General features: G+C 41.5%; 2 protein-coding genes across 4 annotated transcripts in view; one reads left to right on the plus strand and one right to left on the minus strand.

The window, feature by feature from the left end:
• Positions 1–16,037, plus strand: part of Prosalpha5 (proteasome alpha5 subunit) — a 326,150-nt gene that overhangs the window by 156,333 nt on the left and 153,780 nt on the right. The gene's annotated exons all lie outside the window — the stretch shown is intronic.
• Positions 1–16,037, minus strand: part of LOC139749441 (transmembrane protein 164) — a 148,452-nt gene that overhangs the window by 40,908 nt on the left and 91,507 nt on the right. For all 3 annotated transcript variants that reach the window (XM_071663304.1, XM_071663306.1, XM_071663305.1), the window contains exon 6: positions 5,480–5,580. In XM_071663304.1, the coding sequence (XP_071519405.1) occupies positions 5,480–5,580 (101 nt within the window). The remainder of the gene's footprint in view (positions 1–5,479; positions 5,581–16,037) is intronic.

Genomic DNA, 16,037 nt, shown 5'->3' on the forward strand with positions numbered 1-16,037 from the left:
GGCAATGTGTGGTGTGAAGTGGTTTGATCAAGTAAGTAATGAAAGGGTAAGAGAGATGTGTGGTAAAAAAGTGTGGTGGAGAGAGCAGAAGAGGGTGTATTGAAATGGTTTGGTCACATGGAGAGAATGAGTGAGGAAAGATTGACGCAGAGGATATATGTGTCAGAGGTGGGGGGAACAAGGAGAAGTGGGAGACCACTGTAGGTAGAAGGTTGAAGTGAAAAAGATTTTGAGCGATCGGGGCCTGAACATACACGAGGGTGAAAGGCATGCAAGGAATAGAGTGAAGTGGAACGATGTGGTATACCAGGATCGACATGCTGTCAATGGATTGAACCAGGGCATGTGAAGCGTCTGGGGTAAACCATGGAAAGTTTTGTGGGGCCTGGATGTGGAAAGGGAGCTGTGGTTTCGGTGCATTACACATGACAGCTAGAGACTGAGTGTGAATGAATGTGGCCTTTGTTGTCTTTTCCTAGTGCTACCTTGCACGCGTGCAGGGGGAGGGGGGGTGCCATTTCATGTGTGGCAGGGTGGTGACGGGTATGGACAAAGGCAGCAAGTATGGATATGTACATATATGTGTATGTATATGTATGTATAAGTTGAAAAGTATAGGTATGTATATGTGTGTGAGTGGGCGTTTGTGTATATACATGTGTATGTATGTGTTGGGCCATTCCTTCATCTGATTCCTTGCGCTACCTTGCTGACGTGGGAGACAGCGACTAAGTATAATAATAAGAAAAATAATAATAATAATAATGGGATATGGAAGAATGAATCAGCCCACATATTCCCTGCATGTTGTAGAAGGCAACTAAAAGGGATGGGAGCAGGGGGCTGGAAATCCTCCCCTCTTGTTTTACTTTTCCAAAGGAAAAAACAGTGAAGGAGGCCAAAGGTGGATTTTCTCTGTAAGGCTCGGTCATCTATTTTTGAAGTTACCTTGGTAATGTAGGAAATGGCAAATATAGAGTATATGGTAAAAAAATAAAATATGCTGACTTTTACATGTGTTTTACAGAAAACCAAGTTCTGGAAGGTAGCACCATCTGTCCGACTAAGTACTACCAATACATAAATGACAAAGAGCATCTTAAGAAACTACAGAAGGATATGGAAAAGAAATCTATCCTGAGATATACTTATGAGTTGGGTGTGGACAAGACCCCTTTCTTGATGTAGACTTCTGAGCTCATAATGGGGAATACCAAACTAGTGTTCATCATAAGTCTACTGATGAGGGCAGGTGTCTGAACGTTTTGTGTGCCCTGAGAGAGACACACTGACTGTTATTACAGAATACTCAAGTAGTGCTTACAAGAACAGTTCATCATAGGGCCTCTTTCACCAAGAAATCACTAAAGTTAAGCACATTTTTCTATAATAAAATCATTGAAAATAAATAGACAAGTGTGTTTCTCCATACTTGGACTCATCAATCACACCCATCAACATGGAACTGCTCATTGAGTTTTCTAAAAAAACAGATATCTCTTGCCTATCAGAAAGATGAATGTATCATGGAGATAAGAGATAGGAACATTACCAGCAACATTCCTAAAGACTGTCTCAGGGACAAGAAAACTAGTGACTACAGTATGAGAAACAAAGTCACACAGAGCAATAAACTATAACAGTCAACTAATATAGTTTACAAGTACACCTGCCCAGGTAAAGGATGTAAACTTCAAAACAGTGTGAACTACAAAGGTATGACTATTACATCACTCAGTTACTGCTTACCACTTAGTCTTCAAAACTGAAGCCCTAAACTACATATGCAACAGCAACATAACAAATCTCATTCACCAGCATCTTACTGAAAACATGATAATACCGAAACATTGCCATGACCCTACGAGACTAAAGGTAACATAAACCATGAACATAAAAGATTATAAGTCCTTCATAAATCATCAAAGTACAGGACAAGCTAGGACTCTACAATTATTCTCTACTGCACCCCAACTGACCCCACTCTCTACCTTCACCTAATGACCATGCTACCACACATGAACTACAAGGGAATGCAGTCTCACAATCAACATATTATCTACATCACTGCTCTCATTTGCAACACTTCAAGATGTGATTCCTTTGTGTTTTTTTCTTTATACTGTACTGTATCATTTATGATCGGTTTGACTGAAGATGGGCAGTGTTTGTGTGCCCAAAATAAGTTGTATTTCATGACAGAGTGAAAATGAATAAAAAAACCCATTTAATTCACATTTTTTCTGATGAAGTAAAACTGTGGAGAAAAACTGAAAAAAGCAAATGAATGCTTAGTATGCACTGGGTCTTAACAAAGAGTGTTTTAAAGAAAATAATCTGCCTTTTTAAACAAAAATATACTTAAGTGAGTATACATTAATGGTGGCTGATTCAAATGTCTGATCATTACCTGGTGAGGGTAAGGGTGAAGATCTGTAGAGATTTTTGGAAAAAAGGATATGATATGAGTGAGATGAGAGCAATGAAAGTAAGTGAGCTTGGCAAAGAGACTTTTTAGAAGAAATATCAGGAAAGAATGGGTACAGAAAGGCAAAAGGTGATAGTAAATGAAGCATGGGGAGTTGGTTAGGAATGTGAGACACTGAGGGAAGCAGTGTTGGTATGTTGGAGAGAAGTGTGAGAAGGTGGAAGTAGGTATGTTGGAGAGAAGTGTGAGAAGGTGGAAGTAGGTAGATAAAAAAGGGTAGTGAGTGGTGGGATGATTATGTAAGGGTGCAAGTGAGAGAAAAAAGAGACGTATGAGAGGTACTTACAGGGAAAGAGTGCAAATGATTGGGAGATGTGCAAGAGAAAGTTACAGAAAGTCAAGAGAAAGGTATAAGTGTTGAAAATGAGGGCAAATGACTGTTAGGGTGGGCTAGTATCATCAAACTTCAGGGAGAAAAAGATGTTTTGGGAAGAGGTTAATAGAAAGCAAAAAAGAGAAATAGAAACATCAGTGGAGGGAGCAAATGGGGAAGTCATAATACTTAGGGAAGAGGGGAGGAGATGGGGTGGGTTTTTTGAAGGACTGTTGAACATGTTTGATGATAGGGTGAGAGACGGAGGGTGTTTGGGATGGGGAGGCATCCAAAGAGAGAAGGTCATGAAGAGTGGTTTGGAGAAGAGAGGAAAGGTGGTAAAAGATGTAGTGTAGCAAGGCAGGTGGAGTGGATAGTAATGTGGTCAAATATCTTAAGAAAGGGGATTAATGTGTTGTTGACTGATTAGTTAGGATTTTCAGTGTATGTATGGGTCATGGTGAGGTGCCTGAGGATTGGCAGAATACATGTATACTGACATTGTATACAGACAAAGGGGACAAACTTGAAGACAAATTACAGAGGACTAAGTTAGATGAATGTATCAGGTAAGTTGTATGGGACTGTGGTGATTGAGAGGGTGGTGGCATGCAGGGAACCTCAGCCTGTGGAGGATCAGTGGGATTTCAAGAGTGGTAAAGGATGTGAGGAACAGGCATTTGGTTTGAAGAGGGAGTGTGAGAAATACTTAAAAAAGACAGATGTATTTGTATGTTGCATTCATGGATCTTGAGAAAGCATATGACAATGTTGATAGAAATGCTAGGTGGAAGGTTTTACAAATACAAGGTGTGGAAGAAATGCTGTTCGAAGGAATGAGGAGTTTTTATCAAGAGAGTAAGGCATATGCAAGAGTGGGTAGAGAGGAGGTTCAGTGGTTTCAGGTAAAGGCAAGTCTGCTGCTGGGATGTGTGATGTCACACTGGCTGTTTAATTGTTTATGGAAGGGGAGGTAAGGGATGTAATTACAAGGGTCTTGGAGAGAGGGGTAGGTATGAAGTCTTCAAGAGATGAGAGAGCCTGGAAAAAGTCAGTAGTTGTTTCCTGATGACATGGCTCTGGGGAAGTTGAGGAAGAAACTGCAGAAGTTGGTGGCTGAGTTTGGAAGAGTGTGTGAAAGGAGGAAGTTGAGAGTAAATGTGAATGAAAGCAAGGTTATTAGGCTTTGTAGTGCAGAGATATGGGTTAGCTGGGGTGAGTTTGAATGGAAAAAAATTGGAGGAAGTGGGGTGTTGCAGATACTTGGGAGTAAACATGGCAGTGAATGAAACCATGGAAGTTGAGGTAAGTCATATAGTGGGTGAGGGTTGTGTGAAGGATTAGAAAGCATAGAGGAATGTGTGGAGAGGTCACTATCTAGGCAGGTGAAAATGGGTTTGTTTGAAGGTATATAGTAGTCCCAGTGGTGTTGTATCAGTACAAGGCATGGGTTATAGATGAGAATGTATGGAATATGGCACGTACATTGGAAATGAAATTTTTGAGAACACTGTGGTGTGACGTTGATGGAATAAGTAATAATACGGTAAAAGAGATGTGTGGTAATAAGAAGAGTATGGTTGAGAAAGCTGTGGAAGGTGTACTGAAATGGTTTGGACATATGGCAAAAATCAATGAGGAGAGGTTGACAAAGAGGATGTGTGTCAGAAGTGTAGGGGACAAGAAGAAGGGTGATCGGAGATGAAAGGATGGAGTGAAAAAGATTTTGAGTGCTTGGGGCTTGAATATGCAGGAGGATGAAAGAAATGCAGAGGATAGAGTGAACTGGAGCACTAGGATAAACAGGGGTTGATATGCTATCAATGGACTACACCAGGGAATAGGAAGCAGCCAAGGAAACCCAAGGAAAGGTCTGTGGGGCCTGGTTGTGGAAAGGAGACTGTGGTTTTGATGCATTACACATGACAGCTATAGAATGGATGCAAACAAAAGAGGTTTTTTCTTCTTTTCCTAGCCCTATCTCTCTAACATGGGAAACAGTGAACAAGTATAAAGGACATAAGAATACAAAAAGGATACTGAAGAGTGGGATGAAAAAGCCAGTCTGATAACAGCAACTCCTGGGAACACATGATCCTAGAGAATAATGAAATCTAAAAGGTTGGCAGAGAGTTGGGCCGTGATGATAGCCCAGTGGTGGTTGTTGACTACCCAAGGACAGGCCAGAAGCTGACAAGTTGCCACAATCATGATAAAGAGGTATGCAAAGGGTGAGTGAAGGCTATTTCTTCCCCTCCAGAAATGCAGAGGATTTGAAGGTCCTGACCCATTTATCCCTGAAGATTATATCCCATGCTTGCAGAATAGACCACAAGGGAAAGAAGCAGAGAAAAGGAGAATGTGTAGTAGAAGTAAGGCATTATGAGTAACAGTAAAATTTAGGGTAACTCAATGTGTGATGAATATTTTCCATGACTCAAGTAGCTACTGATGAAAGAAAAAGTATCATGAGTGAGAATGACAGCTGTGCCCCACCATATTACTGTTCTATACTGAAAAGAATGAAAGTGATACTAAGGACAAGCTTGTACAACTAACAACAATATTTATTTGTACAAAACATCTATGAGAGTAACTAGGTAATCCAAATGTCAGGTTTACTCATCCTCATAATCTGAGTGCACCTCTTACAACCATCATTCAGTCCTCAGCCTTACCATGCCAATAGTCTGCAGAAGCAGGAAATGATAAATAAGAAGAATGCCCAAAGACATTACAGTCCAGCTCATATCTCTGGCGTTCTCCACTGTGTACACACCTGTGGGAAGATTCACATCAGGGATGCTTAAATATCTAAGATGTACATCAAAATATATGAAATGATGAAAAATATGAAATGATGAAAAGCCTAAATGGTAAAATTTATTCTTCCTGTTCTGAGGGGGATAAAACAGTATTATAATGAAAGGTTTACCCTTTGAATGAAGGATATCTAACTATACAAAAACTCCCTGCATCATTATCCCTGAAATGTTTCACTTGTTAACATTTTACATGCTGTCTATATCTATATATATTCTACCAGGAAAAAACATAACCTATACACAAACACACATAGTATGAAATTAAGCAAGAAACTTTTTCAAAAAAAGATATGAAATACTTTTAGAGTACAAGAGTGGTGGATGAATGGAACAGAGTGACTGATGACAAGGTAGATGCAGGTAGCATATATTAATTTCAGAAACAGTGCAGTAGTGGAGAATGGTCAAGAGATAGGGCCCCATAAGTGCAACACTCCCTTCCCAAACAGTATAAATAGGTAATTACACACACACAATGAAAGAAAGCCCAGAAATTACATGAATCTGCATGTCAAAGAGGTCAATAGCTCAACAATGTGCCTAATTTATTGACTGAACTTCACATTTGGAAAATTGTGAGAGAGACGAACAGTCTATTGGCAAATATAAAAATCACATTCAAATATATGGATAAGGATATCTTTGTAAAATTATTCACAACATATATCAGACCACCTCACATGTCTAGTCATTGCCCCTAAAAAAGCACAAAGATCTAACTGAAAGGGTACAGAGAATAGCAACTACGATGGTAGATGAATTAAGAGAAATGAGCTACATGAGAGGCAGAGGGCTAAAGAGTTGTCCAACATGGAGGAAAGGAGACAGGGGTGGAGCATGAAAACAGCCTTCAAGTTTTTAAATAAGCTGGATGATAATGATAGGGAACAATTCTTCAAGAGATGCAACACCATGGTAACCAGAGGTCATATCAAAAAGCTGGGAAAAGCTTGTTACTTACTTCCTGCCCCATGAGTCCCCTCTATTCTAATGAGACTCCTGCAGCACACAAAAAGCTGACTACATTCACCAGTCAAGACCACAGGTCATGAAGTGATGTGTGTGCATCATTGTGCACAGAGTTCAGGGCAACTGAGTACAGAGTACTTGGTGTCCTCTTCATGGTAGTTGCATGGTGGACATGGTCTTGGGATATGATGAAATGATGTGTGTAGTGATATTAAATGTTCAGAGTGTACGCACGAGAGTATGGCTCATGTTCATCGAGGGAGTGTGCTTTCTGATGGGTGTATGTCTGGTGGGATGGAGTTTCAGAATGAGTTTGGAGGTCCTTTGTTTAGTGCTCATTGGTTTATTTTAGCATATATGTGTTTTCTTTCTTTCTTTCAAACTATTCGCCATTTCCCGCATTAGCGAGGTAGTGTTAAGAACAGAGGACTGGGCCTTTGAGGGAATACCCTCACCTGGCCGAATTCTCTGTTCCTTCTTTTGGAAAATTAAAAAAAAAAAAACGAGAGGGGAGGATTTCCAGCCCCCCGCTCCCTCCCCTTTTAGTCGCCTTCTACGACACGCAGGGAATACGTGGGAAGTATTCTTTCTCCCCTATCCCCAGGGATATGTGTTTTGTTAGTGTTATATTTTCTGGGGATGTAGGGGATCTGTGAGTGGTGATTGCTTATTATTTCTACCTGGTGATATGTGATTGGTTAAAGAGTGGTTTAGGTGAGAAGGGTTGGTGCTGTTGAGTGCAGAGCATGTTAAAGTGGGACTGTATTAGGAGAATATTTGTTTCATCGTCAAGGTGTTGAGTGTTTGTCATTGCCAGGCAGCCAGTGATTGTTCTGAGTGCACTATTCTTGTGTGGTTTGCAGCCTTGTTGAATTTAAGGCATAGTTCAAAATGGAGTTGATGAATTGTTTGTATGTGATGTTGTTTAAAGGATTCTTTTTCTTGTCCAAACCTGGTGCCAGTTTGTGTTCTGAGGGCATTAAATTTGTGTTGATTTTGTGTTGATGTTATTGGTGTGAGAAGAGAGTGTTGAATGTGTCACAGTTTGCATTTTGCTCAGTGGGAGAGACTATCTATTCAAGGTGACTGAATGGTGTGAGCTAGGTTTATGTCTGTTTGGGGTGAAAAGAGTAATTGAAGACTTTTGTGGAGATGCATTCTGTTCTGGGTGAGTCATTGTTCCAGATGTGTAATGAAATTCTGCATGTTTGGCGTTGCTACTTAGGTGTCATTGTTTTGTGATGTAATTTGAGGTCATCTACAAACAAAAGGACCTTTAGGCTGAAGTTTGCCTGAGGTACTGAGAGGTTGTGCAGGAAGAGACTGAGGAGAGTTGGAGAAAGAACTGCTTCTTTGGGAACTCCAGAGCAGAGTTTATGTGTTTTTAAGGTGAAGCTATTGTGAGTGACTCTGGGATAGTGGCCAGCAATGAAATTGGGCAACCACTTTTTGCTACTGTTGTGGAGTGCAGTGTCAAGTATATTTGTGTGAGGATGTGTTGGATCAGTATCAAATGCTTTGTTGATGTCTTCTGCCACTAGTACTATGTGGAAGGAGGATTGTGGTAGACTGCATCCATCTAGGATATGTTGTGTGAGCTCAGTTTGTAGTGTGGTGGTAATGTTTGGGTCTGAAGCCATTCTCTGTGGGTAAGAAAGGGATATTTTGTCAGATTCTATTGAGGAGAATTTTTTTTCTAGGTTTGAACACTGAGGATAGTGGTGATACAGGACAGCATGAGGAGAGGGATTAAGATGTTTGGGGGATTTCAGGATAGGTATTATGTCTGCAAGTTACCAGATGTTAGGGATTTTGTTGTGTAGCCATGGTAATTGAAGATATTTGTATGTGCTTCGATTGCATATGGCCAAAATGTTTTATGTTAAAGTTTAATCTGTTGTCAGCACCTGTAGAAGAAGAGTTCTTTACAGTTTTATTTGCTTTGCTTGTTTCAGTAGGAGTGAAGGGTAGGTGAGTAGTTGTTTCTTGATGGTCTTTGTGCAGTTTTCATGAAGTTCGTCTTTACGGATATGGTTTTTAGCTGATTTTTGAGTAGTCTCTCAAGTATGTTTCTACCTACTTTAGGAGAAGGGATATCATAAGAATGGGTGAGGAGTGCTTAACAAGTGGGTGCTAGACTGGTGTATTAAGAGTGGATCTTCTTTGTGTGCCAGAGTTTGTTGCTGTGGGTCTTGTGATTCACTGGGTTGGTCCTGTACTTAGTGCTGGTGAGCACAATATAATGTTGGAAGAGGTAAGCTACTAGAGGTGGTGGGTTTGGAGCCAAGTGGAATGGTGGGCATTGAAATCTCTATATGGGTAAGTGCTGGGCATGCTGACAAGGTTCTGCTGTTGGGGAGTGTATCAGGGTGTGGGAGATGTGTAGAGGGGTTGGTATGTAGATGTTGATTATGTTGTAGTTGGTACTGTGAAGTTTTATTTTTACATATTGAATTTCTAAGGTGTAGATGTTTGTGAGCATTTTTGTGGTGTCAATGGTGTTGGAGGAAGGTATGATATGGTGGACAAATGTTATGCATTCCCCTCCATGTCCTTGTTGTCTGTCAGTTCTTACAGCTGTGCTGTTGTAGAAAGTTGGGAAGGTGGATCTGGGTGTGAGTCTGGTTTCTTGGATGAGGGCTATGTGGATGTTTTGATCTCTGAACAAGTTGAGTATTTCTGTGTGTTTGTTCCTGATGCCAGTGGCATTGAGTTACAAGATGTTTAATTTGTTGTTGGAATTCTGTAGAGCAGAATGGTTTGTTTGAGAGGATTGAGTGTATGTGTTCTGTGATGTTGTACGTTGGAAACTTGTACTGGAGGTGAGAGGGTTTGTGATAGGTTTTTGCAAGTTGCTGCCTGATTTTTTATGCAGTGAGTGTTCCAGGTTATGGATTAATGTCACCAACTTGAGTTGGTGGTTGGGAGATGATGACTAGGCCATTACCTTCCAGTAGTGACAAAAATGTGAAAGTAATAAGTCTAGGTATGGCCCATGGTCAGGAATGATTGTAGTAGGAATGGTTGAAACCCTTTGGGGATATGCTTTTAAGGGGGTAGCTCCTGTCATCAGCATTCCAGTCTTCTTAACTGTAGGCTGGATGCTGCTGCATGTGGAACCCCTTTGTCTTTATGCCTACAGTGCCACCACATGCATGCAGGTCTCAACATCACAGACACACACACACGTGTGTGTGTGTGTGTGTGTGTGTGTGTATATACCTTGCTGACATGGGAAATGGCAGTTATGTGTAATATATGTATTTACTTATCTATTCATTATACTTTGTCACTTTCTCCCACGTTAGTAACGTAGTGCAAGGAAACTGACGAAAGAATAGCCCAACCCACCTACATACTCATGTATATACATACACGTCCACACACACACATATTACATACCTATACATTTCAACGTATACATATATATAGATACACAGACAAGTACATATATAAACATGTACATAATTCATACTTGCTGCCTTTTTTCATTCCCATTGCCATCCCACCACACATGAAATAACACCCTCCTCTCCCCACACACGTGCAAGGTAGCGCTAGGAAAAGACATTAAAGGCCACATTTGTTCACACTCAGTCTCTAGCTGTCATGTGTAATGCACTGAAACCACAGCTCCCTTTCCACATACAGGCCCCACAAAACTTTGAATGCTTTGCCACAGCCGCTTCACATGCCCTGGTTCAATCCATTGACACCACATCAACCCTGGTATACCACATCGTTCCAATTCACTCTATTCCCTGACCGCCAGTTCACCCTCCTGTATGTTCAGGCTTTGATCGCTCAAAATCTTTTTAACTTCATCCTTCCACCTCCAATTTGGGGTCCCACTTCCCCTCATTCCCTTCACCTCTGACACATATGTCCTCTTTGTCAATCTTTCCTCACTCATTCTCTCCATGTGACCAAACCATTTCAATACACCCTCTTCTGCTCTCTCAACCACACTCTTTTTATTACCACACATCTCTCTTACCCTTTCATTATTTACTCGATCAAACCACCTCACACCACATATTGTCCTCAAACATCTCATTTCCAACACATCCACTCTCCTCCACACAACCCTATCTATAGCCCACGCCTTGCAACCATATAACATTGCTGAAACACTTTTCCTTCAAACATACCCATTTTTGCTCTCTGAGATAACGTTCTCGCCTTCCACACATTCTTCAATGCTCCCAGAACCTTCACCCCCTCCCCCACCCTTTGACTCACTTCCGCTTCCATGGTTCCATCTGCTGCCAAATCCACTTCCAGATATCTAAAACACTTCAATTCCTCCAGTTTCTCTCCAGTCAAACTTACCTCCCAATTAACTTGTCCCTCAACCAAACTGAACCTAACAACCTTGGTCTTATTCACATTTACTCTCAACTTTCATCTTTCACACACTTTACCAAACTCAGTCACCAGCTTCTGCAGTTTTTCACCCGAATCAGCCACCGGCACTGTATCATCAGCGACCAACTGACTCACTTCCCAAACTCTCTCATCCACAACAGACTGCATACTTGCCCCTCTATCCAAAACTCTTGCATTCACCTCCCTAACAACCCCATCCATAAACAAATTAAACAACCATGGAGACATCATGCACCCCTGCCGCAAGCCGACATTCACTGAGAACCAATCACTTCCCTCTTTTCCTACTTGTACACTTGCCTTACATCCTTGAGAAAAACTTTTCACTGCTTCTAGCAAATTATCTCCCACACCAAATACTCTTAATACCTTCCACAAAGATTTTGAGTGATCGGGGCCTAAACATGCAGGAGGGTGAAGGGCGTGCAAGTAATAGAGTGAATTGGAACGATGTGGTATACTGGGGTCGACGTGCTCTCAATGGATTGAACCAGGGCATGTGAAGCGTTTGGGGTAAAGCATGGAAAGTTCTGTGGGGCCTGGATGTGGAAAGGGAGCTGTGGTTTCGGTGCATTATTACATGACAGCTAGAGACTGAGTATGAACGAATGGGGCCTTTGTTGTCTTTTCCTAGCGCTACCTTGCACACATGAGGGGGGGAGGGGGTTGTTATTCCATGTGTGGCGAGGTGGTGGTGGGAATGAAAAAAGGCAGATAGTATGAATTATGTACATGCGTATATATGTATATGTCTGTGTGTGTATATATATGTGTACATTGAGATGTATAGGTGTGTATATTTGCGTTTGTGGACGTGTATGTATATATATGTGTATGTGGGTGGGTTGGGCAATTCTTTCATCTGTTTCCTTGCGCTACCTCGCTAACGCGGGAGACAGCGACAAAGCAAATTAAATAGATAATAAATATATATATATATATATATATATATATATATATATATATATATATATATATATATATATATATATCTATGAGGAAAATGAAACACGACTCATACGAATATCTTGATCACGCGCAAAATTGTGATCCTTTCCAATATATATTTATATTTATTCATATATTTATTTTGCTTTGTCGCTGTTTCCCACATTAGCGAGGTAGCGCAAGGAAACAGACAAAAGAATGGCCCAACCCACCACGTACACATGTATATACATACACGTCCACACACACAAATATACATACCTATACATCTCATTGTACACATATATATACACACAGACATATACATATATACACATGTACACAATTCATACTGTCTGCCTTTATTTATCCCCATCGCCACCCCTGCCACACATGGAATAACAACCCCCTCCCCCTCATGTGTGTGAGGTAGTGCTAGGAAAACACAGCAAAGGCCCCATTCGTTCACACTCAGTCTCTAGCTGTCATGTAATAATGCACCGAAACCACAGCTCCCTTTCCACATCCAGGCCCCACACAACTTTCCAGGGTTTACCCCAGACGCTTCACATGCCATGGTTCAATCCACTGACAGCACGTCCACCCCAGTATACCACATCGTTCAAATTCACTCTATTCCTTGCACGCCTTTCACCCTCCTGCATGTTTAGGCCCCGATCACTCAAAATCTTTTTCACTTCATCTTTCCACCTCCAGTTTGGTCTCCCACTTCTCGTTCCCTCGACCTCTGACACATAGATCCTCTTGGTCAATCTTTCCTCAGTCATTCTCTCAATGTGACCAAATTATTTCAAAACACCCTCTTCTGCTCTCTCAACCACACTCTTTTTATTTCCACACATCTCTCTTACCCTTACAGTACTTACTCGATCAAACCACCTCACACCACATATTGTCCTCAAACATCTCATTTCCAGCACATCCACCCTCCTGCGCACAACTCTATCCATAGCCCACGCCTCGCAACCATACATCATTGTTAGAATCACTATTCCTTCAAACATACCCATTTTTGCTTTCCAAGATAATGTTCTCGACTTCCACACATTCTTCAAGGCTCCCAGAATTTTTGCCCCCTCCCCCACCCTATGATTCACTTCTGCTTCCATGGTTCCATCCACTGCCAGATCCACTCCCAGATATCTAAAACACTTTACTTCCTCCAGTTTTTCTCCATTCAAACTTACCTCCCAATTGACTTGACCCTCAACCCTACTGTACCTATTAACCTGGCTCTTATTCACATTTACCCTTAGCTTTCTTCTTTCACACACTTTACCAAATTCAGTCACCAGCTTCTGCAGTTTCTCACATGAATCAGCCACCAGCACTGTATCATCAGCAAACAACAACTGACTCACTTCCCAAGCTCTCTCATCCACAACGGACTGCATACTTGCCCCTCTTTCCAAAACTCTTGCATTCACCTCCCTAACAACCCCATCCATAAACAAATTAAACAACCATGGAGACATCACACATGCGTGCCGCAAACATACATTCACTGAGAACCAATCACTTTCCTCTCTTCCTACACATACACATGCCTTACATTGATAAAAACTTTTCACTGCTTCTAACAACTTGCCTCCCACACCATATATTCTTAATACCTTCCACAGAGCATCTCTATCAACTCTATCATATGCCTTCTCCAGATCCATAAATACTACATACAAATCCATTTGCTTTTCTAAGTATTTCTCACATACATTCCTCAAAGCAAACACCTGATCCACACATCCTGTACCACTTCTGAAACCACATTGCTCTTCCCCAATCTAATGCTCTGTACATGCCTTCACCCTCTCAATCAATACCCTCCCATATAATTTACCAAGAATACTCACCAAACTTATATCTCTGTAATTTGAGCACTCACTCTTATCCCCTTTGCCTCTGTACAATGGCACTATGCAAGCATTCCGCCAATCCTCAAGCACCTCACCATGAATCATGCATACATTAAATAACCTTAACAACCAGTAAACAATACAGTCACCCCCTTTTTTAATAAATTCCACTGCAATACCGTCCAAACCTGCTGCCTTGCCGGCTTTCATCTTCCGCAAAGACTTTACTACCTCTTCTCTGTTTACCAAATCATTTTCCCTAACCCTCTCACTTTGCACACCCCCTCAACCAAAATTGGAGGTGGAAAGATGGAGTGAAAAAGATTTTGTGTGATCGGGGCCTGAACATGCAGGAGGGTGAAAGAAATACAAGGAATAGAGTGAATTGGATCGATGTGGTATACAGGGGTTGACATGCTGTCAGTGGATTGAATCAGGGCATGTGAAGCGTCTGGGGTAAACCATGGAAAGCTGTGTAGGTATGTATATTTGCGTGTGTGGACGTGTATGTATATACATGTGTATGGGGGTGGGTTGGGCCATTTCTTTCATCTGTTTCTTTGCGCTACCTCGTAAACGCGGGAGACAGCAACAAAGCAAAAAAAAATATATATATATATATCTTTTTCTTTCTTTCAAACTATTCACCATTTCCCGCATTAGCGAGGTAGCGTTAAGAACAGAGGACTGGGCCTTGAGGGAATACCCTCACCTGGCCCAATTCTCTGTTCCTTCTTTTGGAAAAAAAAAAAAAAAAGAAAAAAAAAACGAGAGGGGAGGATTTCCAGCCCCCCGCTCCCTCCCCTTTTAGTCGCCTTCTACGACACGCAGGGAATACGTGGGAAGTATTCTTTCTCCCCTATCCCCAGGGATAATATATATATATATATATATATATATATGGGATAGGGGAGAAAGAATACTTCCCACGCATTCCTCACGTGTCATAGAAGGCGACTAAAGGGGACAGGAGCGGAAGGCTAGAAACCCTCCCCTCCTTGTATTTTAACTTTCTAAAAGGGGAAACAGAAGAAGGAGTCACGCGGGGAGTGCTCATCCTCCTCGAAGGCTCATACTGGGGTGTCTAAATGTGTGTGGATGTAACCAAGATGAGAAAAAAGGAGAGATAGGTAGTATGTTTGAGGAAAGGAACCTGGATGTTTTGGCTCTGAGTGAAACGAAGCTAAAGGGTAAAGGGGAACAGTGATTTGGGAATGTCTTGGGAGTAAAGTCAGGGGTTAGTGAGAGGACAAGAGCAAGGGAAGGAGTAGCACTACTCCTGAAACAGGAGTGGTGGGAGTATGTGACAGAGTGTAAGAAAGTAAACTCTAGATTGATATGGGTAAAACTGAAAGTGGATGGAGAGAGATGGGTGATTAATGGTGCATATGCACCTGGGCATGAGAAGAAAGAATATGAAAAGCAAGTGTTTTGGGAGCAGCTGAATGAGTGTTAGTGGTTTTGATGCACGAGACCGGGTTATAGTGATGCGTGATTTGAATGCAAAGGTGAGCAATGTGGCAGTTGAGGGAATAATTGGTATATACATGGGGTGTTCAGTGTTGTAAATGGAAATGGTGAAGAGCTTGTAGATTTATGTGCTGAAAAACGACAGGTGATTGGGAATACCTGGTTTAAAAAGAGAGATATACATAAGTATACGTATGTAAATAGGAGAGATGGCCAGAGAGCATTACTGGATTATGTGTTAATTGATAGGCATGCAAAAGAGAAACTTTTGGATGTTAATGTGCTGAGAGGTGCAACTGGAGGGATGTCTGATGATTATCTTGTGGAGGTGAAGGTGAAGATTTGTAGAGGTTTTCAGAAGAGATGATGTTGGGTTGAAGAGAGTGGTGAGAGTAAGTGAGCTTGGGAAGGAATCTTGTGTGAGGAAGTACCAGGAGAGACTGAGTACAGAATGGAAAAAGGTGAGAACAAAGGACGTAAGGGGAGTGGGGGAGGAATGGGATGTATTTAGGGAAGCAGTGATGGCTTGAGCAAAAGATGCATGTGGCATGAGAAGCGTGGGAGGTGAGCAGATTAAAAAGGGTAGTGAGTGGTGGGATGAAAAAGTAAGATTATCAGTGAAAGAGAAAAGAGAGGCATTTGGATGATTTTTGCAGGGAAATAATGCAAATGAGTGGGAGACGTATAAAAGAAAGAGGCAGGAGGTCAAGAGAAAGGTGCAAGAGGTGAAAAAGAGGGCAAATGAGAGATGGGATGAGAGAGTATCTTTAAATCTTAGGGAG

Source organism: Panulirus ornatus, chromosome 7 (assembly GCF_036320965.1).
Source record: "Panulirus ornatus isolate Po-2019 chromosome 7, ASM3632096v1, whole genome shotgun sequence".
In the NCBI taxonomy this organism is placed as follows: Eukaryota; Metazoa; Arthropoda; class Malacostraca; order Decapoda; family Palinuridae; genus Panulirus; species Panulirus ornatus.